At 37.5% G+C, this 27701-nt stretch overlaps 1 protein-coding gene across 9 annotated transcripts in view; it reads right to left on the bottom strand.

Annotated features, from left to right (window-relative positions):
- The window catches only part of NEK1 (NIMA related kinase 1), a 137395-nt gene that overhangs the window by 12491 nt on the left and 97203 nt on the right, over window positions 1–27701 (bottom strand). For 8 of the 9 annotated variants that reach the window (XM_045552523.1, XM_045552526.1, XM_045552525.1 and 5 more), the window contains 6 exons: window positions 24381–24533; window positions 23654–23830; window positions 19335–19455; window positions 10894–10982; window positions 9975–10222; window positions 826–977 (listed from right to left, as the gene is read on the bottom strand). In XM_045552523.1, coding sequence (XP_045408479.1) covers window positions 826–977; window positions 9975–10222; window positions 10894–10982; window positions 19335–19455; window positions 23654–23830; window positions 24381–24533 — 940 coding nt within the window. The remainder of the gene's footprint in view (window positions 1–825; window positions 978–9974; window positions 10223–10893; window positions 10983–19334; window positions 19456–23653; window positions 23831–24380; window positions 24534–27701) is intronic. The other variant, XR_006735456.1, reaches the window with a different exon arrangement.

The raw sequence follows: 27701 nt of genomic DNA, 5'->3' as shown, positions 1-27701 counted from the left end.
AGCTGTGGTCTCCTATGGTAACACCTTCTGGATACCTCCTGCAGGACCTGCCTGAGGTTGCTTTACAGTTAACTTTTTTTTTTTAAAGTAGAAGGAGTACACTCTAAAACAATGATAAAAAGTATAGTAAATACATATACCAGTAACATATTAATAGTTGTTTATTGTCATTATCAAGTATTATGTACCGTACATAATTGTATGCACCAGACTTTTACATGACTGGCAGCACTGCAGGTATGTTCACACCGGCATCAGCACAAACACGTGAGTAATGCATTGCACTAGGACGTTATGACACTTATGCCACCATTAGTGATTGGAATTTTTCGGCTCTATTATGATTTCATGGGACCACCATCATAAATGCCGTCCATCACTGACCAAAATATTGTTATGTTGTACGTGACTGTATTAATTACTTCACCATTTCCCATTGCAACCCCTGTATCATGTGGTGTCCACTGTTCCACTGTCATTATCCTGCTAACATTCATTCATCTAACCAGTATATTAAACACCTACCACGTGCAAGCCAGTGTGCTGGATGCTCAGGAGTGAATAAGACAGTGAACACAAAGGGAAACCATTTTCTTATCTGCCTCAAGTGAGATTAAGTTACTATAGTTTTTAGAGGCAGATATACATTATCAAAATTTGCATGACTGTACTTTAAATAAGTTGTAAAAAAGTAATGGCATAAGGAAAAGTTAGTTATAGATCATTTTTTAAAACTGTTTAGGGTCAGTCATCTTCTCTAGAACTTTTTCATGTAAATTCAGAAATTCTGTTAATGCTAGTATTTATTAATTATATTATGCTTACATGTCTTCAGAATCAGAAGGTCCTTCTTTAATGTGTTCATCTTCGATTTCCTCTATTTCAAGATTGTCTCGACGGACATCTCCTACAGTGGGAACGTCCATCAGGGTTCTGAACAGCTTCGAGAGATCTGGAAGTGAACATGTCCTCAACATCTAAAAAAAAAAAGTCAATAGATTTCTGATTAGGAGTGAGAAAATTAAAAATTAAAGATGAGAAAGAAAATTAGAGCTAATAATAATTTTGTTATTATACATATATATATTTAGAGCTAGAGGATTCAAAGGTGACTTGCCTCAGGTTAGGATAATTCTTTCGAATTTCAGCTCAGTATTTTTTCATAGAGGAAATGAAACTTGTGAGTTATGCTTGGGTTTTAACACATAAGAATTTCCTTATATCACCTTTAAAAGATGGTGAGAGGCATTTACTTAGGAATATATGTGGAGTGGGACTGGAAATCTGTCAGCAATCAGGCAGTGCTAGAAACTGCCCATTCTCTCCTCACTCACAGCCCACACTGTCCTTCTCTGGTGGTGTTTCTGCAAGCGTTTCTCTCACCTTGCTGAGGTCAACTCTCCCCTGACAGTCCTGCCCAAACGCTGCGGTGGGTTAGTCTGAAGCTTGGAGAAGCACCATCGCACATAACTGGTGGCCCTTTGTATCTCTTAATCATAGAAGGTGCTGGTTAGCCAGCGCCGGTCTAATCACGGGTCTCCAATCAGTCCAAAAAGAAGCCTAAGCTTGCCTCCCTGAGCTTGGGATTGTGACTGAAGCCTGTCCCACTAGAAGGGAAGGCTGGGAGGATAAGCACTGATGTCAACGCTGAGAATCATTTGTCACAGCAGTGAGAAGGAACTCAGCAAACTGAGCTGAGAAAAAAACGATGCACAGTTGAGGTGCTGAAAATTTGAATCTGTGTTGAGAAGACTAGAGATAATAGAAATAGCCTCTGTCCATCAACCTTTCAACAATTAGAGTGTGATGGACAGAGGGCTCTGAAACAAATGACTAACTACATAATCTCTGGCCTGAGTTAACCCTAAAGGAACTCAGAGATTTGAAATATGACTCAGGCACTAAGAACCCTTCACCAGATGGGAGACTGTGAGGAAAACACAATGTTTAGCATATTAATGAAAATTTATATACTGGGCCAATGTTATTGGTACAATCTGTTTTTGAGAATAAAAAAGAAAGATTTCCATTATTTGAACATAATTTACGTATTTATAACACTCAAGGGAAAAAATCATGATGAATTATAAGTTGGTGAAGATGGTAAAAACACACTGCTGGTTAAAGCGCTTAATGAAATGGTACTGAAAGTATTTCCTTTGCTGAGTTTCCCACTTTACAGAATTTATACTTTACTTTCCCACTTTACTTTCTTTTGTAGAATTTATACTTTACTTGTTTATTATTTTAATGGTTTGAACCACATATATCATAAACCAACAGTAGGTAGCAGTAACAGTTTCCTTAGGTACTGCTAATCAATAAATAAACAGCACATGTGCATTATATGCTGCTATTCGAGGGGACTGCTCAAAAGAATGCAGTATTTTTTAGGTTGAGATAAATTTTAGCTAGCCCTGGTAAAATAATTTCAATTGTAGTTTATTCCTTTTACTAACTAAAATAATTGTCATAAAATAATATAGTTGTAAAGAAATTTCAAGTGGTCACGTAATTTGACAGCTTACCTCTTGGAACAAGTTTACACCTACCCACATATCCAACAGCTATCAGTTGGATAAACCATTTATGTTCATTCACAGTACTCCTTAATACACTATTAAGTTTTAAATAAGGTATTTATCTTCAGTCAAAAAATTTTATATAAGAACCTTTTCAGTAGCATATTTCTGATTCTACAAATTTTTTTCACGTTGTTTAAACAATATTCTATAGTTTTAACATCCACAGAAATCTTTCTGAAAATAATGTCTGAGATCTTTACTTGTAGTTTTTATTTTTTTGAGATTCTTTGTAACACGATAATTTATTCAGCTAGCATTTGGTACCATTATAAAGTTAAACAAGAGAGAAATATTTTAGAAAACCTGAAAATATTTTCTTAAAATGTATGTTTCCTTCAGTTTTTGTTGTTGGTTAGTTCTATTTTCCTCAAAAAATGAAGAGAACTACATAAGATAGTGAATAAATTAAGTACTACCTGCATTAACAGAACTTCACATCAAATTCTATTTAAAAGAATTCTGTTAACTTTCTCTTTCATGTTGAGTATTTTTATATAAAATTATGAATTAGTAATACTCTACTATGAAATGGTTTATGACGGGCGCATTCACTTAGCCTGTTTACTGCAATTAAACTACAACACTGCTCCCTCAAAATACCTTCTACGGATATTTTCTTACTTCAACCCATAAACCAAGTTATTAAAAAAAATGGATTTAAGATATTAATTAAATTATTATGAACCATTACCAAAGGCAAAAATTATGGACATTATCTAAGCATGGGTATTTTAACAAATCAAAAGAAGACATTTAAGGCACATTCACTATTTGTGAATCGTAAATTGTATGTCAATCTCTTTTTCCCACTCTACACGTGCTGTAACAAGAAGGGACATTCTCGGGTTTTCCCTGAGGAGACGGTTTCCCACTCCCCGCCCGGAAGGCAGAAGCACCAGCAGACACCAACTTCCCGGGCCCTGGCGGGCGCACGCGCTCCGTGGCCCGCGGGTCTGAGAAAGAGAGCGGGAAAGGGAGCGTATTGTACTGCCAGAGCCTTCGCTCCAGTATGCCTTTCGATCGTTCCTCGTCCTCACTCGAGGGGACAGTGAATAGGGACGGAGAGAGAGCTCATCTGGTCCTTCTCAGGCCTGACGCCAGCGGGGCGTGTCCGCTCCTCCTGCCTGGCGGGCGCACACGCAGGTCAGGCCCAGGCTGCCGTCTCTCCCTGCTGCTGGAGCCGGATGTGCATAAAGTCTGATTAAGCGTAAGGAAGTATGTGCTGCGGACTCCAAAACTGTCCCAAGGATTAGCCACCGGAGGAAAAATATTAAAAGGCATGATTCTGGGCCAAACTGAAGTCACATTTTCCAGTAGAGCTTTATGAGAAATAAAACTGATATTAGGATCATCATCTGATTGACTCTTATGTCATTTTCTTAAAAGGCTGCAAATCTGAAGTGGGGTTGGGAGATAATCATCTATCTCAACCTCCTTCAGGTTTCATGGGATTATGAATTAACTGAATCCTGAAAATGTTACTATTTTCAAAAATTTGATTGGAATATATTGATAATTTCCCCTTATAAAATCATAGCAAATGCAAAGTTTTGATTTGAATATTTACAAATGTACATTGGACTGTAGAGCATTCACTACATGATGAAAGTGTGTATCCAGCCAGGAGCAACCTCTGAGTAACTTTTACACCTGATGACTAGTGGTTCCTGATGAGGAGGAGGAGGAATAGAGCCCACCCAAGCCACCTCTCTTTACCAGCTTGTTTCAGTTTTTCCAAGTTATTTAGTGTCCTCTAGTATGCAACATATTAATATTTTATCAGTTATATTCCCCAGTTAGAATGGAAGCTCCATGAACACAGGATTTCAGTCTGTTTTCCTCACTACTGTAAGGAATGGCACTTGGCACAGGGTAGATGTTTAATAAATATTTGTTGACTAAGGGAAGCTACTTAAACAGCCCGACACAGAGTGAGAAGTGGAGGGGTGGGAAACTCCACAAATGCATTCTGGAGCCACCTGTGAGGATAACCAGACATCTTTAACCAGTTTGCACTTTTGAACAAACAGCTGTTCTTTAGAGAAGAATAAAACACCGTGTCACTGGCTTTAAACTGCTCATCACCTGTTTAACACCTTTGCTCCGTCTGAAGATGGAACAGAGTTCCCCTAGGCTGATTACTACTTGTAAAAGCCCCCTTATAAAAGGCTTTTAATCAAAACTCACCACTGATGAATTCTCCCTAACAGGACAGAGAAAAGGAAAGTTATGTGGTAAGAGAATGAACTTTAAATAATGCTTCATGATTAACTTCTACCGTTGGACTTCTCTGCCTACACCTTTATTAGAACAAAGGTGTATTTGGCGAGGTATAAAGCAATATATGTACAGAGAGTGTCTAGCTGACGAATGCATGACACCTGCAGGTGATTCGGCAAATGTTTATTGGGCACTACCATGCGTTAGACAACTCGGGCACAACAGTGATTGAAAATACACCCCGTTCTTGCCTGATGATACTTTTAGGGTAGAAAAATATCCTGACTCTGGCAATTCTGAACCTAGAGAGGTTATCACAAGACCGGAGAACAGCTGTAGCAACAGGAAGGATAAAGGCATCATCTAAATTTCACGAATCACTGATTTCTGCTGGAATGAGACTGAGGGGTAGGAAGACGGGTCTGGGAGAGAGATATTGACTGATCGAGACTGAAAGTCTCTTAAAGGGAGCTCACTGAGTAAACATATGAGGCAGGGCCACGTTTTCAAAGACTGCTCTGATCTGTGGGCTGTAAACTTTGCCAAACTGTTCACCCTAATTAACACCACAGGGGGGTGGTATTACTTTAGTTTACTCAAAAAAAAAGCAATTCCTTCAAACTACAGTTATTAATTTTACAACATTATATCTAAATTTTATACCATGTTCCTCTATAACAAATTCCAAGGTTTCCCAGGCAAGTTTTCACTTTGTTAATTTATGGAGAAATATGTGATAAATGGTAAGAAAGCACAATTTTTAATAAACTTTAATCAGTCTTTGTGTGAAGAAACTGGATCAGTCTAATACTCATTTCATGTTACTAATATGTCCCTCAAAATTGATACTGACCCAACTATGTGACCTTGGGGAGGCTGCTTCACCGCTCTGCATCTTAATATCCTCATCTATAAAACAGGGATAACAGTATTTATCCCACAGGGTCACTGTAAGAATTAATTCTATGTAGAGCAGTATCTAGCATACTATTCATACTATTAGCCAGCTAGTTATACTAATAATTAGTACATTTTTAGTAGATATCTTTGCAAAACCAAAGTAGGTGGGAGCTGCTTCCCAAGAGGTAAAATACGTATGAACAGTGCAAGGCTGTTTTCTGACCTCGATCTACTCTGCTTCCATTTTAATGAGTTCGAGTCCTACATCCCCCAGGAACAACAGGAAGCCCAGCATGCTCTGTATCACTCTGACAATGTCCTGTTTTCACTGACTGGGCATGGACATCATTGAAATTCAGTACTTCTCTTTAATTACTGTCACAAAGTAAAGTAAAAAATCCTATTAGTAGCCTCTTTCCAAAATTTAATTGGTTGCTATCCAATAACCCTATACAGAAAAATTAGCTTATTTAATATTTATGAGCGTATTTGACAAAGTGTTCATAACACCAGTTATTCAGAAAGGCATAGCACTCAGAATTAGACATTTCTTGGGAACATTATTAATATTTTTAATAGTCAAGGAGGGTGGCATATAACACTTTAAACACTTTCTGGTCCCCAGTGAGGTCACTTGTGCCCTGTGGCCATGTTTCTCAAGTGCGGACTGTGGACCACTGGCAGCAGAATTACTTATGGCGTGTGCCAAAATGCATATTGCTGAACTCTGCACCAGATATATTAAAACAGATGCCCTTAGATGTGGGGTGTAGGAATCTGCATTTTAGACACTCTAGATGATGCCCACATTAAAGTTCTAGAATCAAAGCTCTATGGTTCAAAACAAATTGGTCACTAATCAGTGCTGAATGAACAAAAAAGCTTTCATGAAGAAGCTCTAGTTTTGACTAGATATTACTCTGTAATCTACCTTCAACAAAAGTGGCTGGCCACCTAGCCAGACAAGAGTCTTCGTGATAGTCATTTTCCATCACAGGCTACCAATCTTATCCTATCCTCACCTGATTTCTAAGTGATACAGACCTTTTATCAACCAACAACACAAAGCACTGTGTGGCATGCCTCTGCAGTACCGGCCACTAGTAATCATTATTCAAAGCCATACTGCAAAATGTGACTACTTCAAAGACAAGCAGCTTATTCACTTGATAACTTAGAATCTTGTTCTCATTATTACATAAACAAAATAATGAGAAAACCACAACTTTAAACTATTTTATTTTGGCTTTTTACAAATTTACCTTCAGTAATCTCCATTTAAGTCTTATACCCTCATTTTCACCAGGTCATTTTATTATAACTACCTTATAAAATCTGCCGTATTTATAGTAGAAATGGCATTAAAGTTATCATCTATTACAGAATTCACTGGCCCTTATATAAAAGTCCAGAAGAGAAATCTCTACAGAGAGATGAGTCAAGAAAAGCTCTTATTCCCCTGAACAACTTATATTTTCTCCCCTCTGAGAAATATTACATAGTTTATAATTCTCTTTTCATTTTGACTACCATAGAGATAAATCTTATACTCAACATTAACAAGTACATATAACAGTTGCTAAAGGCTTGCTGATTTGTAATGCACATTCCCTAGTACAATTTCCATATTTGGATATGATCTTTAATCCTTCGGGTTTAAAGCAGCGTATAAGTAAATAAGTAGCACCAAAGGAAGAGCAGGCTTCTGGTCCCCCTGCCTACCCCCCGTCATCACTCACAGCTCCCCTGACGGATGGTGGCAATCAAAGCATCTCTCTGACGGCTGGTCTTACGTGACCCGCTCAGCCACCAATTACCACCTGTATGGCTGCTTAAACATGTAATTCAGTTTACCATCATTACATTTTAGTTTCTGCAAAAACAGCAATTTAAAGTACATTAAAAGAACTCCTTAGCATCATGACCCGGCGTTGTGTTCCGGAACTCTATGAAGATGTGCCTGACGAGCCGCCTGTAAGTGTAGGGCAAAGGGGGGTGTGGGAGGACAAGGGAGGCCTTGGGCAAGAAGAACTGTCCAACTCTCATCTCCTCAAGACATTTTCATCTTTTATTTGGAAAAAGAAAACGAGACTTTTCTGGGAAGGGGGGAAAGAGTCCCACAAATCTGAAAACTATAGCTTGTGAACAAGAAAAACTCGAATCCTACCTCTTTCACACTTTAGTTATACAGAACTAGTTGCAATTCCTCAAACACAGGGTGCTGTCTCAAGTTCCATACCAATTTCTTTTGCGTTAATGTTCTCATGTCCCATCCACCAGGCAAATTTCTCCTTTAGAAACCTTTCTTTGTTCTAAGACGGACTTAAGCGTTTCTTCTTTAATGGTCCTACTATCCATATTCATTTCTCCAGTACAGGCATTCTCACGATGCATTACAAGTGTTTTTCACTTATTTGTTCCCTCTCAAGGCTATGAACACCTTATCCTTACTGCAAACCTATGAATAGCACCTAGCATATAGCGAGCTCAATAAATATTGGCTGAATTAATGCTAAGGATCACTTATGCCACCTTAAAAACTTGAAAGAGACAAATGTGGTAGATGACATTTGCAACAACATTCTCAAGGTAAATACAATAAGTTTCCTAGAGAATTTCTTATACTAGCAACAAACCAAGTTGAGGGCAGAAAGGTATACTAATATACATCTTATTTAAGACAAATCATTTGTGTCTCAAATAAACTTATGGAGGTAAAACATTTTAGTTCTAATATTCTTATTATTTCACAATAATGCCTTTTAGAAACCAATTTTTCATCTTATCAGATATTCATAGATTAAGCACATTCAAAAACATACTTTAAATAAAATCACTGCAGTAAGCGAAGCTGAAAAGCTAAAGACTGCTCTATCAGTCTCTTGCAGCCACTGAAGCAGCATGTCCTGTAACTGATGGGGCCATGACGATATTTAACACTTACTGAGCACTCACTCGGCGCCAAGCATGCTCTAAGGGCTTCACTTATATTTTATTACTTCATTCTTTCAATAACTCTATGAGCAAGGGATTGTTATTATAACTACCTTACATATCAAAAGTGAGGCACTTAAATCACACAACTGAAAGTCTTGAGCCAGAATATGAACTTAGCAGTCTGATTTCTTACTCTTTTAATTAGGAATATATTTAATTCTCATTTATTCACTATTTATTCAACAAATATTTATTGAGCACCCACTATATTCTAGGTCCTGGGCTATACATAGGAATGTATATAGTGGTAAACAGTAAGGTTCTTGACCTGAAGGGGGTCATGTGCTGAGAGAGACAATAAACAAGTGAGTAAACAAGGTAGTTACACTTTGAAATAGCAGCTATAAATGTAAATAAGGTAAATAAGTAAGGTAATTACTTAGGATGGCAATTACTGGGGATGGAAACGGAGCCCAGGCCTGGCCGAGAGGAGAGACTTGAACAACAAGAACAAGTTACAGTGAAAAGAGCAAAGGGAAGTTCATTCCAAGCCAAGGTAACAGCAAGCGCAAAGTCCCTATTGCAGTAAGGGGCTTGGTAGACCAAGGGACAAAAAGGAAAAGAGTTAGCCTGAGCTAGAGAGAGAGGTTTTAAGATGAAATAGAGAGTTGGTCAGTACCATATCAAACCTGTAGACCATGGTAGAGCTGGAAAGTTATTCTAAAAGCAGATTATAAAAAGAGTATACATAATATCCTATTTTGGTAAAATGTTATATACATGCAAAAATTATATATATGAAAAGTAACATAACAAAATGATATGTGATTTCTTATTTTTACCCGTAGTTAAAAGTTTTCTAGAGATAATTTTCTATATTTTATGAGATGGTTACATATATTTAACAATAGCAAGTGAGAAGGAAGTCTGAAAGTGCATATGAATATCAGACAAATCAGGCAGCACAGCACTTCTGCCCATTTACGACACGCTGCACTGCCGAAGCTCAGCCTCACGCTACACACAGAAGTCGGTGGGGCAGAAAGGGCCTGCGGGAGGGATTTTTTCTCAAATAAAAGTAGGCCCTATACAAAGAATCCTGAACAGGAAACCAATGAAATAGTCTTTATCCTAGTTGGACTCTCAATGGCAATTTCTTTTCAGTATCTCAGAAAAAAAGATAGAGGTTTTTATTTTTATTTGTCTTGATGTGCTTGTATGTATTTGTGCTTTTAAGAGATTAGAACTCAACATTATAGTTCATCAAAGAAAAACAATCAATAATAACTGTTATTAAATGGATAACATTTTCAATTTGAGGACCATACTTGCCTTTGGATTGTTTGCATCAAACATACCAGTTGAAAGTCCAATCAGTAAGGAATTCTTGCTTTTATTTCTTGGTGGTGAATCAGAGCGAGATCGAAGTGGAAAGGATTCTTCTGATGAACACTGAATTGACTGAACTTGAGAGATTAGGTTCAAGTGTTCAGAATGAACCACTTTATGGAAAAATGGTTCTGGCTGTTTACATTTCTCTACATCACATGTAGAGTGCTGAGAATCATCTATTCCAGGTTCTGTGGTATAAAGGAGAGATAGTGAGATAAGTGCATACAGTGTTGAAACAAAGTTCTAAATGATATTGATAAGGCAGAGTATTTAACATAAATTCTAGCAAAAAACCCCACGTCTAGCAGGAAAACAAAATCAAAATATCAAAAGATGTGAATATATCACCTTATAAATAATCTTTAACAAGATACAATATTTTATTTTCAGAAACTTGATTTAACTGTTATATACTTCCATTATACTGAAAGTTCTAAAATATAGACACAAATCTAAGGAAATGTGAAAAATATACTGTTTAGATAACATATTTAGTTCTAATTTATCTTTGTTCCTATAAGTTAGATACAAAAAAATTACATTTCTTATATTTTAACTAATACTTTTTAAAAAAGAAGACAACCTAATTAAAGTCCTTAGTGCACTGGCTTAGTTTTGGCATGCAGTTCTTTTCATTTTGAATATTCAATAAAATAACTGACAAAGAAGTTTACTGCCATGTGGCCACACAATCCAGGCTTATTAACAGAGTCCAGCGCTCTATGCCTATGACATTATTAAAATGATTATGATGACTGATAAGGAATGCTCTCTATTTATGAATACATGTTACTCAAATAAAACAGGTTGGTGTTAACAATCTTTCCCAAAATAATTAGACCAATGCAATGATGCTCACCTATATGAACTTCATTAAGTTGGTCCACATTCCTCAAGATTCCATCTTCAGAAACTTCATTTTGCTGACTGGTGATCCTATCTTCCAACCTGGCACAGATGGGTTGGAAGATAGGGATTAAAAAAAAAAAAAAAGATAGGTTAAAAAAAAAGTTTACCAGAAATAAAAGCACTCTAAAATACAGAAAATGGAATACAAGATCACTAGCATCCTGTAGTCCCTTTTCCAAGTATTTTCCTAACTTTTATGTATACTTTTTCTCATAAGCACATAGTATTTTTCACCCTGTTCAAACCATCACCAAACACTAATCATGCACAGTAACCAGCCTCATCATGTTTTTAAAAACAGTGGTTCTCAAAGTGTGGTCCCCAGACAAAAACAATACAACAAAACTTATTAGAAATGCAAATTCTCAGGCCCACTCTAGACCTATGAATCAGAAACTTTGAGGGATAAGGCCGAGCAATTAGTGTGGAAAATCCCAAAGTGATTCTAATGCACACTAATGTTTTAGAACCACTACAATAGAATACTACACAGTGGTAAAAAGAAGTAAGTGAGCTATCAAGCGATGAAAAGACATGGAGGAATTTTAAATGCATATTGCTAAGTGAAGAGGCCAATCTGAAAAGACTATTTGATTCCAACTAGATGACATTCTGGAAAAGGCAAAACTATGGAGACAATAAAAAGAAGGGTGGTTACCAAGACTTGCAGAGGAGAGAGAGAAGATAGGATGAGTAGGTGAAAAACAGGGATTGTACAGTACCATACGGAATAACAGATACTGTAATGGTGGGTCCATGTCATTATACATTTGTCAAAATGCATAGAATATACAACACAAAAAGTGAATCTTGATATAAACTATGAACTTTAAGTTATTAACAATAATGTATTATATTGGTTCACCAACTATAGAAATATACTACACTAATGTTAAATGCTAAAAATAGAGGAAACTGGTGGGGGTAGGGAAAGAGAGGTATATGAGAACTCTATAATTTTTTTTTTTTCGAGACAGGGTGTTGCTATGTTGCCCAGGCTAGTGTGCAGTGGCACAATCATAGCTCATTGCAGCCTCAAACTCCTGGGCTCAAATGATCCTCCCGCCTCAGCCTCCTGAGTAGCTGGGACTACAGGCCTGTGTCCCCACACCCAGCTAATCTTTTTTTTTTGTAGAGATGGGGTCTCACTACATTGCCAAGGCTGCTCTTAAGCTCCTGGCCTCAGGCAATCCTCTCTCCTTGGTCTGCCAAAGTGCTGGGATTATAGACGTGAGCCACTACACCTGGCCAGAACTCCATAATTTTTTTCAACTTTTTGTAAACCTAAAACTGTTCACAAAAAAATCTATTAGTTAAGAAAAAGCAAAGCAAAACAAACAACAAAATCAATACAGCAAAAGACTAAAAATACAAAAATAAAATTAAAATGACAACTAAATTCAACCACATATATCAATAAAGGTAAATGAACTAGTTATTTAAATATAAACACTTTAGATTAAATCACAAAACACATCAGAAACACAACTAAAAGAAAGTAATTCAGAAAGCCAAAAACAGAAGGATAGGCTAATGCATACTGGGCAAATACAAACAAAAAGTTAAGATGAAATTTAGTCAAAAAATGTTAAGCAAGGCTAAAATCATGGTAATTTATAATGCCATAAAGGGTAATTTGTCACAAAGATAGTACACATGTGAATAAATATGTATGTACCAAATAACTCAGGATTAATATTCATTAGATACAAATAACTTGAAAAGTAAGGAGAAAAATTGGAAACAGACTCGAATTATTAAGCATACAGAAAAATAAAAAACCTGATAGATAACTGACACATAGTAAATAAACTCTGTCAACTGAAAATATTGAACATAACTTCTTTCCATGTACCCATAGAATAGTTTCAAAAATTGAGCATTGTTAAAGTACAAAGAAAAACTTAAAAACAACAAAAAATAGAAAAATAGTATATTAACAGAAACATTCCCTGATGATAATGTGATAAAAATACAATTTTACAGTAAAATCAGAAAAGAAAAAGCCTTTCTTCCTGTAAACAAGTATTGTATAAAAAAGGAAATTGAAACTGAAATCAGAGATCATCATTAGAAAGTAAGAAAAATTAATACATGTGTGAATCTATGCAATATAGCTAAAGCAGCAAAGAAAAATGTGAGACTTAAAAGTATAAATAATAAAAAATTAAAACAAATAAGCCAGGTGTGGTGGTGCACACCTGTAGTCCCCGCTACTTGGGAGGCTGAGGTAGGAGGATCACTTGAACCCAGAAGTTTGAGGTTGCTGTGAGCTATGATGAAGCCACTGCACATTAGCCCAGGTGACAGAGTGAGACCCCATCTCAAAACAAACAAACAAACAAAACGACAACAAAAACAAATTAAGCATACTACATATAAAGTAGAAAAATAAGAGCTAAATAAATTGAAGAAAAACACAAGGAACAAATTAATGAGTTAGGAAATAAAAACACTAAAACTAATAAGGAAATCCAGAATTAATTCTTTGAAAAATAAAACAGACAAATCACTAGCTAGTCTAGTCAAAAAACAAAAAAAAAAAAAAAATAGGGTGGGTATGTTGGCTCATACCTATAATTACCAACTACTTTGGGAGGCCCAAGTGGGAGGATCGCCTTCAGGCCAGAAGTTCAAGACCAGCCTGAGCAACACAGCAAGAACTCATATCCAAAAGTATTAAAAAAAAAAAAAAGGGAGAAAATGTAATAAAAAATTTTTCTTAAAGGGAAATAACAAATGCAGGAAATTAAAAACATTATTTTGCTCAATTTTGGGCAAATTTAAAGCTTGAATAAAATTGTTTATTTTCAAGGAAAATGTTATTCAATAAAATTGATTTCAGAAGAATTAGAATTATCAACAGAAAATTTGTTTTCTGTGAAGAAACAAAAAGTCTACCAAGGAGCAACCCCCCTCCCCACACCAAAGCACAGGCCCAGACCTTTTCATAGAGATACTCTATTAAGCTTTAAAGAGCAGATAATGCCAATAGTGTTTAAACAGCTCTAGTGCAAGGGCTGACAAACTATAGCCTGTGGGCCTGCAGCCCCTCTGCTGTTTTGTCCATGGAGTCGGACTGCAGCAGCCACTCATGTGTTTGTGCACCACCCACGGTGGCTTCTGCAGTCAATGGCAGAGTGGTTCAAGTAGAGATCATGTGATTTGAAATGTCTAAAGTATCTGCTATCTGGCCATTTACAGGAAACATTTGCCAACCTCTGATATAGAGCATCACAAAGGAAGAACTTTGAATTACTTTTTGGGAAGGAAGTATAACAAGAATACCAAATCCACAGCAATTTCCCTAATAATGAAAAGAACTACAGATGACTCTCACAAGTATTAATACAAAAATCATAAATAAAGTGATAGCAAGAAGAAATACATTGAAGTAATAGTAATACTTCATGACCAAGGAGAATTTACTTAAGGTATATACAATGGTTCAATATTAGGTAGTCTATACTAATATCATTATACTAATAGGTAAGGGAAAATATTTATATGAACAGTTCCATAGATGCTGAAGAGTCATTTGACAAAATTTATTCTTGACTTTTTTCTAAAAATGAGCAGGAAAATATGAATAGATAGCTATCTCAGCTAAAAAGCAGAGTCATACTTTATGTGGGTTCATAACAGAATCGTTTTCATTGAAGTCAAGAACAAGACAAAGATGCCCCCTACTGCCAACATTGAACATTACATAAAAGGTGCTAACCACTGCAATTAGAAAGAAACTAGTGCTAAAAAAGCTGGAAAGACATAAAGCAATAACTATTTTCTTTTTTTTTTTTTTTTTTTTGAGACAGAGTCTCACTTTGTTGCCCCGGCTAGAGTGAGTGCCGTGGCATCAGCCTAGCTCACAGCAACCTCAGACTCCTGGGCTTAAGCGATCCTACTGCCTCAGCCTCCCGAGTAGCTGGGACTACAGGCATGAGCCACCATGCCCGGCTAATTTTTTTGTATATATATTTTTAGTTGGCCAGATAATTTCTTTCTATTTTTAGTAGAGACGGGGTCTCACTCTTGCTCAGGCTGGTCTCGAACTCCTGACCTCGAGCGATCCACCCGCCTCGGCCTCCCAGAGCTAGGATTACAGGCGTGAGCCACCGCGCCCGGCCCAGCAATAACTATTTTCATATGATATGATTGTATGACAGAAAAATAAGAATCAACTGAAAGTCTACCATGAACAGTAACAGACATCAATAAGGTCATGGGGTACAAAATCAAAGACATACACAGCCCTCTAATCACAAGATCTCACAGAAGAACAGGCACCATTTGTAATGGAAACCAAAAAAGATAATACAATTAATCCTCCAACAACATGGGGAATAGGGGAACCCAGTACCTTCGCAGTTGAAAATCTGCATATAATGTGACTCCCCAAAACTTAACTACTAATAGCCTACTGGTGAACAGAAGCCGTACTGATAATATAAATGGTTAATACATTTTTATATGTATTGTATACTGTATTTTTAACATAAAGTATGCTAGAGAAAAAAGCAGATGTTATTAAGAAAATCATAAGGAAGAGAAAATATATTTATTTTCCCTTCATTTCCTATCCCACTCTTCATTAAGTAGAAGTGGATCACCACAAAGGTCTTCACGCTGAGTGTGCTAAGGAAGAGGAGGCTTGGTCTTGCTGTTCCAGGGTGGAAGAAGAGGTGGAGGAGGTGGAAGTGGGGGCAGGAGAGGCAGGCACACTCAGTGTAACTTTGTGGAAATACATAGTAATTTCTGACTGTTTGTTTCTTCATTTCTCTAAAAATGTTTCTCTACAGGACCAATCCTTCTTCCACCACTTTAGTTTCAGTGTCTGTTATCATAGAAGGGTCCATGTTATAAGAGATGTCAAAACCAGTCTTGAAAAATCAGAGCCCCTCTGCCAGACTGTCAAATGTCAGTTTGTTTTCTAGCACTGCGGCTTCCAAGACTTCCTCCTCATCGTCTGGCACTGGTTTGGAAGCACCCATCTCCAGCAGGTTGTCTTCAGTTTCCTCCTCTGGGGTGGTGTCTGTTAGCTCTTAATTTCTCCAAGATCCATAACTAGAAACCCTTCATTCCCCCAATCCTTTTTTTTTTTTGCCATATCCACAATTTCTTTCATAATTTTCTCTACTGGCTTTATTGTAAATCCTGTGACGTCATGTGCAATATCTGGACACAGTTTTCCCCAGCAGAAATTTACTGTTTTGGGCTTGATGGCTTTCATAGCTCTTTAACGAAGGCACCTTTAATGGTGTAATCTTTCCAGACTTTCATGATGTTCTATCAGGGCTCTCCTCCATAGTGCTGACCATCCTTTCCACAGAGTACCGTGTGTCATGACCCCTTATGACCCCTGATCTAGAGGCTGAAGTAGAGATGTGTCTGGGGGCAAGAAGACCACTTCGACACTGTTGGTGTCAAACTCATAGCATTCTGGGTGGCCGCCGGCACTGCTCAGTATCGAAAGAACTTTAAAAGGCAGTCCCTTACTGGCAAGGTACTTCCTGACTTCAGCAACAAAGCATTGATGGAACTAATCCAGAAGAAGTTTCCTCTTTGTCCAGGCCTTCTTGTGGTACAACCAAAAGACTAACAGCCGGTGTTTATCTTTTCCCTTCCGGCTTGGGCGTCAGCAGCCTCATAGGCAAGGGCAGTCCTGATCATACACCCAGGGGCACTTGCACAACAGAGTTAGCCTGTCCCTTCCTGCCTCAAATTTGGTGCTTGCTCCTCTTCCTCACTAATAAATGTCCTTTGTGGTAGTCCCCTTCTCCCCAGAACAGGGTATTTTTTGTCTGCATTAAAAACCTATTCAGGCAGATATTCTTGCTCCTCAGTTTTCTTAATGGTATCTTGGAACCGGTCTGCTGCCTCTTGATCGGGAGAAGCTGCTTCTCCTGTTATCTTGACACTTTTAAAGCCAAATCTTTTTCCTAAAATTATCAAACCATTATTCGTAGGCATTAAATTCTCCAGCTTTAAATCCTTCACCTTCCTTTTGCTGTAAGTTGTCTCATAATGACTTTGCTTTTTCTCAGATCATATTAGATATATAGGTAAGCCTTTCTTATAGCAATCCTGCACGCATATGAAAGGTGCATTTTCAATACGAGATAAAAAGGTATTTTGCAGGCTGGCAGGCAGAAACAAAAAGAAAAAGAAAAAAGGTATTTCGCAAAAAGTTCAAGATTTCCAGCATACTGGTGTAGCTACAATCACAGCTTCAGGAATTTCCTTTTCTTTCCTTTTTTTTTTTTTTTACAATGATCTTTATGCTAGATTCATAGAATCTTAAAATGGCAGGCAACGGCAGCTGCCCTCAATCTGTGGGCACATATCAAGCAATTCAGCTTTTTCTTGTAAAGTCATGGCTTGTCTCTACTTGGGAGCACTTACAGCATCACCAGTGGTGCTTTGTATGGGTCGCACAGTGCTACTCAAGGTTCACGGTATTGCACTAAACATGATGAAAAATACTCAAAAACTGTGAGAGATCATTTTTTTACTGCTATACACAATTTACTGGAGAAACAAAATGCTCACATGAAGATGATTAACCTCACACAGCGTTTGAGGCAGATACTTGCAACACTTGAGCTCACTACAATAGCAAGAGGTGGCTATGAAATTATTACTGTAATGGTATATACTACAGTTAGTTTTATGCAGCTGTTATTTAATACTGCATCTTCACATTTGTTTACATTTCTCCCAACTGTGAATGGTACTATGTATAGTCTGTGTTTGTGTGCCTAAGTTTTGATAAGTTTTAACTTTTTATAATAGATTTGTGTATATTTTATGGTAGTAAATGATAAAGTAGACTAGTATCTACATATATGTCATGCATTCATGACATACATTTTTCTTAATTTTTTGATATTTCTAGGCTCTGCAGTTCATTTGCAAGTTTTTTTTCAAATGGTCACAAATGTCCAAAAAATTTTCTGATATATTTATTGAAAATATATTTGTGTACAGTGGACTTGCACAGTTCAAACTCATGTTGTTCAAGGGTCAACTGCATATCTAGGAATAAGCTTACCAATAAAACTATAAAACCTAGATGAAGGAAACTACAAAACTCCAAAACGTGATCAAAAAGAAAGGCTTATCATGTTCTTCTTGACAGGAAGACTACAACATATTGATTTCCAATAAAATGCAGATTGATTTTGGGAGGGGGAAGAGGGGGCCACATTTAATAAATTCTAAATTTCCATTAAAAAGTAAACGAGCAAGAATAGTCAGGGAAACCAAAAAGAAGAACAATGAAAGTGATTTTAGCCTTAAATAATCTTAAAATATATTTTACAATTTATTAGTTAAGAGTATGTACTATTTCACTGTAGACTGACCAATGAAATAGAGGAAAAAAGTACAAAAATGGACTCAAATGAATCTATACACCATACACCAGGATAAATTCTAAAGATTTAAATGTAAAAAAAAAAAAAAAATCAAAGATTTAAGTGTAAAATGCATTTACATAAATGTACTAGAAGATTGAAAAATTCTTTGGTAACCTTAGAAAAAACAACGATTTTCTGACTAATTATTAAAATTCAGGTAAACATGACAACAGCAAAAAAAATAAACAAAAATAAACTTTAGCATGGCAAAACAAAAAAAATAAAAACACAACAGGTAAATAAATAGTTGTAGTTCACATAATAACCAGGGCAAATATCTCTAACATTTAAAGAATTCTTAGTAATTTATAACGATTAACAACCAAATTAAAAAAAAAACAGTCCCAAGTTATAAATAGACTTGTAACAATGCAATTGTTCCAGCAATTATATTTATACTTATTGCAGATATATGCATGCAAAAACCAGCTTGTGTAAAATGTAATTGATTGTACCAACATTTGTAATATCAAGTAGAAAACTTACTGAGTTGTGGTATACTCATATAATGTAATACTAAGCCATAAAATAAGAAAAAAAGAAGCCCTTTATGTAATAATATGAAAAAATCTCCCAGATTTATTATCGACTAAAAATAAAGTGGAAAAAAACTGTGTATGTTATATTAATAATTGTATTTAAAAAAGAGGAAGACTACATATTTATTTTTGCTTACGCATACATTAAAAATATCTCAAGAGAATGGGAGTGTCTGGGTGGGGACAGAGGTAGGCAAGACTTTGCACTGTGTATCTTCATAGACTTTCTATACTTGTTAATTTCTGAGCCATGTGACTATCTATTAAACATTAAATTATTTTTACAGGTTTTACAGCATTAGGATATCATATTGCAATATTAGGTTATTACAGTATTTTTTTTTACTCTACTAGAACAAAAAACAGTATTATTTTTTAAAAAGTATTACAAAAGGGACCTGGGTTTAGAAATGTAAGAAAAAGACACAACGTACTCTATTTCCTTTGTTTCTTTTTCTTCACTAATCCACACATCAGTAATAGTACATGGCAAGCTCTCATTTCTGTTTGTTCCACTTGGCTCTTGTAGAATTTCTGTTTCCAAATCATCAGGTTCTGTGAAACATCAACATAACGAGAAACATGTCTCAAAGCAAAATTTGACAGAAGATTGAATAAACTTTCTATAAATTGCCGCTACTTAGTTTTAGGATAATATGTTAACTATAATAGAAAAAATTAAATAGTTTATCTATAGGTCTCTAATCTTGTTATTGTGTTAAGTCTCTACTTCAGTCATTTCTGAAATGACAGACTCTTCCTTTTGCCTGTAATAAAAATACTCAAAAGAAATACAGGGCCAGGCACGGTGGCTCACGTCTATCCCAGCACTTTGGGAGGCCAAGGCGGGAGGATCACTTGAGGGCAGGAGCCTGGGCAATGTACGGACATCCCATCTCTAAAAAAAATTAAAATTATCCAGGTGTAGCGGTACATGCGTGTAGTCCTAGCTACTAGGGAGGCTGAGGTGGAAGGTTGCTAGAGCCCAGGAGTTTGAGGTTGCTGTGGGCTATGACTGCACCACTGTACTCCAGGCTAGGTGACAGAGCAAGACTGTGTCTCTTAGAAAAATTTAAAAAGACAAAATAGAAGAAATATGGTACACACTACTTTTCCCCATTATACAAAATTTTCTCTTCATTAAAATTTCAGTAATAAGTAAATTGATTTAAAGAAGGTATAAAAACTAGCTCAAAGAAAAAAGATATCTGTGGTTAGAAATATGAAAGAATAGACTGTGAGATCACTGATTAGTAATTAAAATTTCAGTAAATTTTAATAAAATTTACTAAATTTTAGTAATTAAAATTTCATTTAATTTCATTAAAATTTTAATTACCAAAATTTACTGAAATTTTAATCTTTAAAATCTGTCAACAACCAAAAAAGAAAAAAAAAAGAACTATTATCTGGATTTTTACAATGATATTGAGAACATAATCAAAGTGCGCTAAATCTATTTTCTTAGACCCTTGCGTAATTAACAATCAGGGTGCTACCCTTGTTTTCTGGCAGTGGCTCAATTTTTTACCCGGTTGATATTTTCTGAAAGTAAATAGTTATGAGAAGAGAGTTTCTGTCTTCATTTGTTAAGTCTTGTTTTTTCTTTCCAATTAGGATTATCAATACTACCTTGTTTAAGCCAGGATAAACCATCCACTCTTTTTTCCTGGAATCCAGACACACTTTCCTTTCCATTTTTAAAGTTTCCAATTATCTGTCCTATTTGGAAAGACAGTTGATATTGTACCAATCCTTAAAGTTTTTATCCTTTACTCAAATGACTATTCTGATCATTCATATAAGATAAGCACTTTGGGGGAAAAATCCTTTTTTATTTTATTTTTAAATGAATAACTGTGTTCTCTAGTACCTTAATCCATATCAGTATCGACTTATTCTCATTCTATAAACTTGATTTGTGACTGTATTGCCTGCAAAGCCTAAAATATTTACATTGTAGAAAAAGCCTGCCAACCCCTGCACTAGGCTGTATAGCCTCCATTATATGTCTAATAGTTTTTTTCTTTTCTTTTTAAAAGAAAAGGCATAAGATACTGTCTTAGTTCAGGCTGCTCTAACAGAATATCATAGACTGGTGGCTAAACAACAAATAACAAATTTATTTCTTACAGTTCTGGAGGCCAGCAAATCCAGTATTGGGGTGCCAGTAAGGTTGGCTCTCGGAAGGGTCCCCTTCCTGGTTTTTGGATAACACTTTCCTCCTTGTATTCTCACATGGCAGAGAGTAGAGAGCTGGCTTTCTGGCCTCCTCTTGCCAGGGCACTAATCCAATTCACGAGGGCTCCACCCTCATGACCTAATTACCTCACAAAGTCTTCCCCTCCAAATACCATCACATCAGGGATTAGATTTCAACACAGGAATTTTAAGGGGACACAACATTCACTCCCTAACAGATACTAGTAACTATGGTTCTAACAAATAAGACTATCTAAGTTGCTGTGGTGAATAAAGATGACCACATGTTGCAAGGTTTCTGACATTCTCCCCTCTTTCATGCTGGCTGGCACAACGGAGTATAGCGGAGGTGACGCTACGCCCGTTCCAGGCCGAGCCTTGCAACGAACTGGCAGCTTCCACTTGGTATCTCACTGAAAGCTGAGCCATCACGAAAGAAGTTTAACTGTCCTGGAAAGACCACATGCAGTGCCCTGAGACTAACATGAAGAGGAGGGATCCACGTGCATCCTGCCACCATGCCAGACACGAGAGCGATGTCTTACACTTTCCGGAGAAGCCGCCTAATGGCTGAATACTGCTGAGCCATACCAGTTGACATCCCATGAAGCAGAAGAACGTTCCCAATTCCTAACTCACAAAAGTGGCAGATAAAATAATTAATCTAATCTACTATTAATACATTTTTAGGAGCAATTTGTTTTGCAGCAATAAATATTAATACCTGAAACAGAATTTCACATCTGAAAGTGGGGAGCTGACACAAAAGCCTAAAACACGTGCACTGGCTTTGGGACTGGGCAGCAGGCAGAAGTTGGAAAGACTTCAAGGACAGTGTTGGTGAGACTGACCAGTGAAAAAGTTACTGGAGGCTGGAGAAAAGGGGATTCTTGTTATATACTGGCAGAAAACTTGGCACATGCAATAATAAGATAGAAAATGTACTTTTATGGATTCAGTGACCTAGCTAATGAGCTGTCAAAGCAGAACCTCAGAAGTGCCAGTTAGCTGCTTCTAGTAGCCTCTGATGAAGAACAAGAGAGAGATAACTTCAGAAAAATATTTTAGATTATGGGCAGGATTTAGAAGAGATACAGAGGGCCCAGCATAGCGCCTTCTAGGCAACAAGGGCTTCTCAAAGGAACATATGGCTCCAAGACCAAGACTCAGGGCAAAGATGACGTCAGGGGTGTGCCCGTAAGACCTGTTCTGGCCCAGAAAGATTTAGCGCATGCATTACAGACTCCCTCTGCTAGACAAAAGGATTTCTAAGAACTCAAGAACACTGTCTCACATCATCTTTATAGACAACCCAAGGTAAAGAAGGGCCTGCCTCAAAAAAAGTGAGTGGCTTTTGTTAAATGTATGTCAATAACATTCATACAAAACCCATAAAATTATTTAGAAATTCTGCTTGTGGAAGCACTACCCTCTCAGACTGAACAGGAAAGACACAGCTGAGTAGAGAAAGGCACCAACCTTTGGAGCAAAGGAAGCAAGCTGACAGTGCTACTCCTGGCTGGATTTCAGAATTGCCATGGATTAATGGCTGCTGTGTGTTTTCCATCTCCCTTGTTTTTGGAAAGCAGTCTCTATGCCTGTTTCACTATTGTATGCTGGGTCTGTGGATCACAAGTAAAGCTACCTTTTCTTTTTTTTAGCCTTTTTTTACTCACAGGTCTTCAGATTGAGAGTAACTGTACTCGAAGAACTGCAGCCCAAAAAACCCATCTGCATGTAGGCATAATTTTGATAACATCATCTTAGAGTCTGAGCTAACGTCATAATGGGATGAGGCTTTGAGAAGGGGTGAGCATATTTTGCATGTGGAAGGAATATAAATAATTTTAGGTCAGAGGGCAGACTATGGCAGATTAAGGATGGCTGCCAATTCTTTAACACTCTTCCCACTGAGAGCTGGGCTCTGTCTCCCCTCCCTTTGCATCTAGGCTGGGCTGTGACTGCTTTGCCCAGTGGAAGTACAGCAGAAGGGGTCCCGTGCCAGTTCTGAGATTAGCTTTTAAGAGTACAAGCAGCTTTCACCTTAGCATTTGTGAGCCCTGGGCCATCATGTAAGAAGTCAGACTATCTTGCTAGAGAGAGTTCACACAATGACCGAGACCCCAGGAAGACGGAGAGGGGCCCAGCTTAGCTGAGTGCTCTAGCTCTACTTGCCAGTTTAGCCATGAAGCCATTTTGGACCCTGCGCACCAGCCTACCTGCCAGGCAAATGCCACCAAATCATCTCTGAGACAAAGGCACATGAATTAGGAAAATCACATCAGCCAAGCCTCCACTTAATGCCTGAATCATAAAATCATGAGATATAATAAAGTGATTATTTTAACACTAAGTTTTGGTGTGACTTGTTGGGCAGCAATGAAAAAAAAAGACCAGCAACAAAAAAAAGTATAAAAACATTGAACCTAGCTTAAGATGAATTACCCAAACATATATACAAATTTTGATGGTTTACAAAGCCCTGTTTATAAAGCAGAAATTTAAGTATTATTAAATCAAATACAACTCACTGTGTTCCAATAAAACATACCTTCCACATTTCCTTCTGGTTTCAGTGGTCTCTGTGGAGATGCCTCCCTAAACTTTGGATTTTTTGTCTCAACAGGAGAATCAACAGTAGTTGATGGGTTTATTTCATGTGAAATACATTGTACTTTTTCTTCTCCAATAACTAAAGGTTTGTGCTTTTCCCCTTTGGGAGAAATCTCTGTAAAAACAAAAAATGAAAAATCATAACATTTAGAGCAAAGTTTAAAAAATTACATTATTGCAACAAGTAATTAATTACTGGTTAAGCTCTCTCACATACTAGAAATTAATAAATGATTAAGGTATATGATAGTCGAATTTCATTTCAACTATACCTAATTTCTAGGGTGGTTAACATGGTTTACTTTCTTTTTCCTTTTGGTAAAATTAATATGTATATTAGCATACTATTTTTAAAATTATTTACTAACTGTTTTTGTTTACACGTAGTAACTGCTAGTTATTTCTAATTGCTTTGAAACTCTCCACACTTTTAATTGGTGCCAGGAGACACCAGAATTACTTCAGAGTAACTTATTGCAGTTATCTACCCCCAGGTCACTCCCAGTCATTCCCTTCTAACTTGCAATCTCCCCAATGCTAATTCTGTCATAACTAATTTAGATGGTTTCTATATTTATATTAATAATGTTTCTCAAACTCCCGAGCTCAGCCTCCCAGAGTGCTACGATGACTGGCGGGAGCCACTGTGCCCGCCCTCTGCTTACCACTTCTATCAGTTGTGTTTTCCAATACTTCTGTCTGAAGTTGTAGTTCAGCTTCTCCAAGTATCTTTAGGACAGAATCTGTAGGGCTTTTCCCCCAGACTCTTCTTGGAGATCCACCAGGATCTAATTTAATAACCTCTCCCACTGTATGTTCTATAAGAGAAAGGTACAAAGAAATAATTTTCAATAACAGAACATAATAACTGCATTATAAGGCAGATTTTGGGTCTTTTATCCAATTGACTGCTTCATGAGAAAAAAAAGTGATATCACAAAGACTTTCAGGGAATGAATGATGAGTAATGGCAAGAAGAGAAGCAACTGATACTATTATAGCAATAAAAATATATCTATAATTGCCTTGTAGAGTAATTATGAATTAAATTCTAGTTTTGGGAAATATACAAACAGAAAAAATATAAATTTGAGTGTACCTTATCTGAAATGCTTGGGACCAAAAGTGTTTCACATTTTGAATTTTTTCAGATTCCGGAATATGTGCAAATACTTAACGAGATATCTTATGGATGGGACCCAAATCTAAACATGAAATTCGTTTATGTTTCATATACACCTTATACACATGGGCAGAAGATAACTTTATGTTAATACAATATTTTTAATAATTTTGTGCATGAAACAGTCTGTGTACACTGAGCCATCGGAATCAAAGGTATCACTATCTCAGCCATCCACGTGGCAATCTGTGGCTGTTTGGCATCACCATCAATCCTGACTCTGAATTTATATCCCACCAATAAGCAAAAATCAAATACACTTATTCACAAATAAGTGCTTAACAGTAAAAAAGAAAAAAAAAAGAATGACACACCATTAACACAGCAAAAACCAGTGTGTTCAGGGTAACTAAGCAGAACGGTAGCAGCAGCACAATACCGTGCCAGCTGTTAAACAACAAGGGCTTTCGGTCTCCACTACAATGCCGGGTTTTGATTATAAGGTTACTGTACACTGTATTTTACTTTATGTAGGTTAAAAGAAACATCAGAAACAGTTGAGGGTCCCATAGGGATGAGGTAGCATTCCACTGGCTTTTTTAAATAGCTGGGAGAGTCTTCTTTCCCATGGGGAAGCTAAATGTGTTGTGTGCCTGCATTTTGACTTCATCTTGTCACAGGACGTCAGGTGTAGAATTTTTCACTTAGAGTGTCACATCAGAACTCAAAAAGTTTTAGATTTTGGAGCATTTCAGATTCCAGGTTTTCAGATTAAAAATGTTCAACCTGTATTATGTTTCTGTAAAATTTTATTTGAAAGAATGTGGAAAAATTGTTAAGATAATTAAATAATAATATGGGGGATATAAAAATAGAAAAAAACAAATATTTCATTTCTAGAAATTTAACACAAAAGAACAGAAAACACATCCTCAAATATGTACATGGATTAAAAAGCAGAGAAAAGTATTTCTAAGAAATTTTGTCAGCTGGGGAAGATGGCAGACTAGAAGCGCCCGTGCACGCACCACTCATAAGGAGAGGGTGAAATTAGCCGGGCATGGTGGCGCATGCCTGTAGTCCCAGCTACTCGGGAGGCTGAGGCAGTAGGATCGCTTGAGCTCAGGAGTCTGAGGTTGCTGTGAGCTGGGCTGACGCCACGGCACTCACTCTAGCCCAGGCAACAGAGCAAGACTCTGTCTCAAAAAAAAAAAAAAAAGGAGAGAGTGGAAAGTTGCAGGCGAATGCCTACCTATGGACGGCTCTTCTCAGAAAGAATGTACAACCCCGAGAAAGCAATGCGGGACATTCAGAGTGAAGGAGATGGTGACAGGGCGATTCATTTGGTAAGATCGAAGGGACATGTGGGGAAGCATCCGCACTTGGGGAAGGTCAGGAGGACAGAGCCCTGGGGTGCAACTCTCACCCCCCGGGCACTGTAGCCTGAGTTGTGAGGGTGCTCCTTCCACCAACACAGACCTGTGGACTGACGGGGAGCTGCTTAGAGTCTGTGCCTAAATACTGCACCAGAGAGCGGGCGCAGCAGGACCTGCTGGCTGCCAATCCTGAGTTTCTGCAGCTGACGCTCTCCTGAGCTCTCAGGCGCTAGGCGCCTTGCAGCAGCAGCCTTCACATTGCCCCCGCCAGGCCAGGGAGGGGGCAGGTAGAACAGACACTCCCTCGTGCTATGCCCTGTGGATGGGAGCTGAGAGCCCCTCAACCCCAGTGTAGGATCTGAGCAGAGGAGGTGTCTCAGGTGCTACAGGCACCATATGGGAGGCCTTGGGGGAGTGCCTCAGTGGGGCCTGGCAGGGAGGGGAGCAGAACCCCAGCCATTTGGCGGCCCTGGCTGGCTTCCATGGTCCCTGGGCCATAGGAACTAATCCCTGCCTGCATGACTAACCTACAAAATAACCCATCAGGCCACCCGCGGACTTCTCAGCAGAGACCTTACAAGCCAGAAGGGGTTGAGACCCCATCTTCAGTCTTCTTAAACAGAACAACTGCTGGCCTAGAATTCTTTATCCTGCAAAAGTAAGTTTCATAAATGAAGGTAAAATAGTGTCTTTTCCAGACAAGCAAACACAGCGGGAATTTGTCATGACCAGACCTGCCCTAAAGGAAATACTCAGAACTTCATTATACATGGATCAGGACAATAGATATGTGCCAGTATAAAATCACCCAAAAGCTAAAGCTCACAGTTCATATAAAACAACAGCACAAGAGGGGAAAAAAAGCAATAAGGTACTACCCAACAAGACGAACAGAATAGCATCTGACGTATCAAAACTATCACTCAACGTTAACAGTCTGAAGGCCCCACCCCAAAGACAAAGGCTGGTTGAATGGAAGAAAAAACACAACCCAAGTATCTGCTTTCTCCAGGAAACACATCTAACCCACAAGGACTCATACAGACTCATGGTGAAGGGATGGAAAAAAAATTCCACACAAACAGAAACCAAAAGAGAGCAGGCATAGCCACTCTCTTATCATATAAAATTAACTTTAAATAAAAAATGGTAAAGAAAGACAAAGATGGTCATTATATAATGGTAAAGGGAGCAATTGACAAGAAGACCAACCATCCTAAACATATATACACCTAACACAGGAGATCCCAGATTCATAAAGCAAATCTTACTATATCTGAGGAGAGATAAATAGTAGCGTTGTAATTGCCGGGAAGTCAACATACCACTGACAAAGCTGGAAAGATCATCAAAGCAGAACATAAATAAATAAACACTTAACTTTAATCGGACTCCAGAACAAATGGAACTAACAGACATTTACAGAACATTCTACCAAAAAACTACTGAATATACCTTCTTCTCATCAGCACAAAGGACATTCTCCA

This window comes from Lemur catta, chromosome 5 (assembly GCF_020740605.2).
Source record: "Lemur catta isolate mLemCat1 chromosome 5, mLemCat1.pri, whole genome shotgun sequence".
Lineage (NCBI taxonomy): Eukaryota > Metazoa > Chordata > Mammalia > Primates > Lemuridae > Lemur > Lemur catta.
This window is presented reverse-complemented; position numbering and strand designations above follow the sequence as displayed.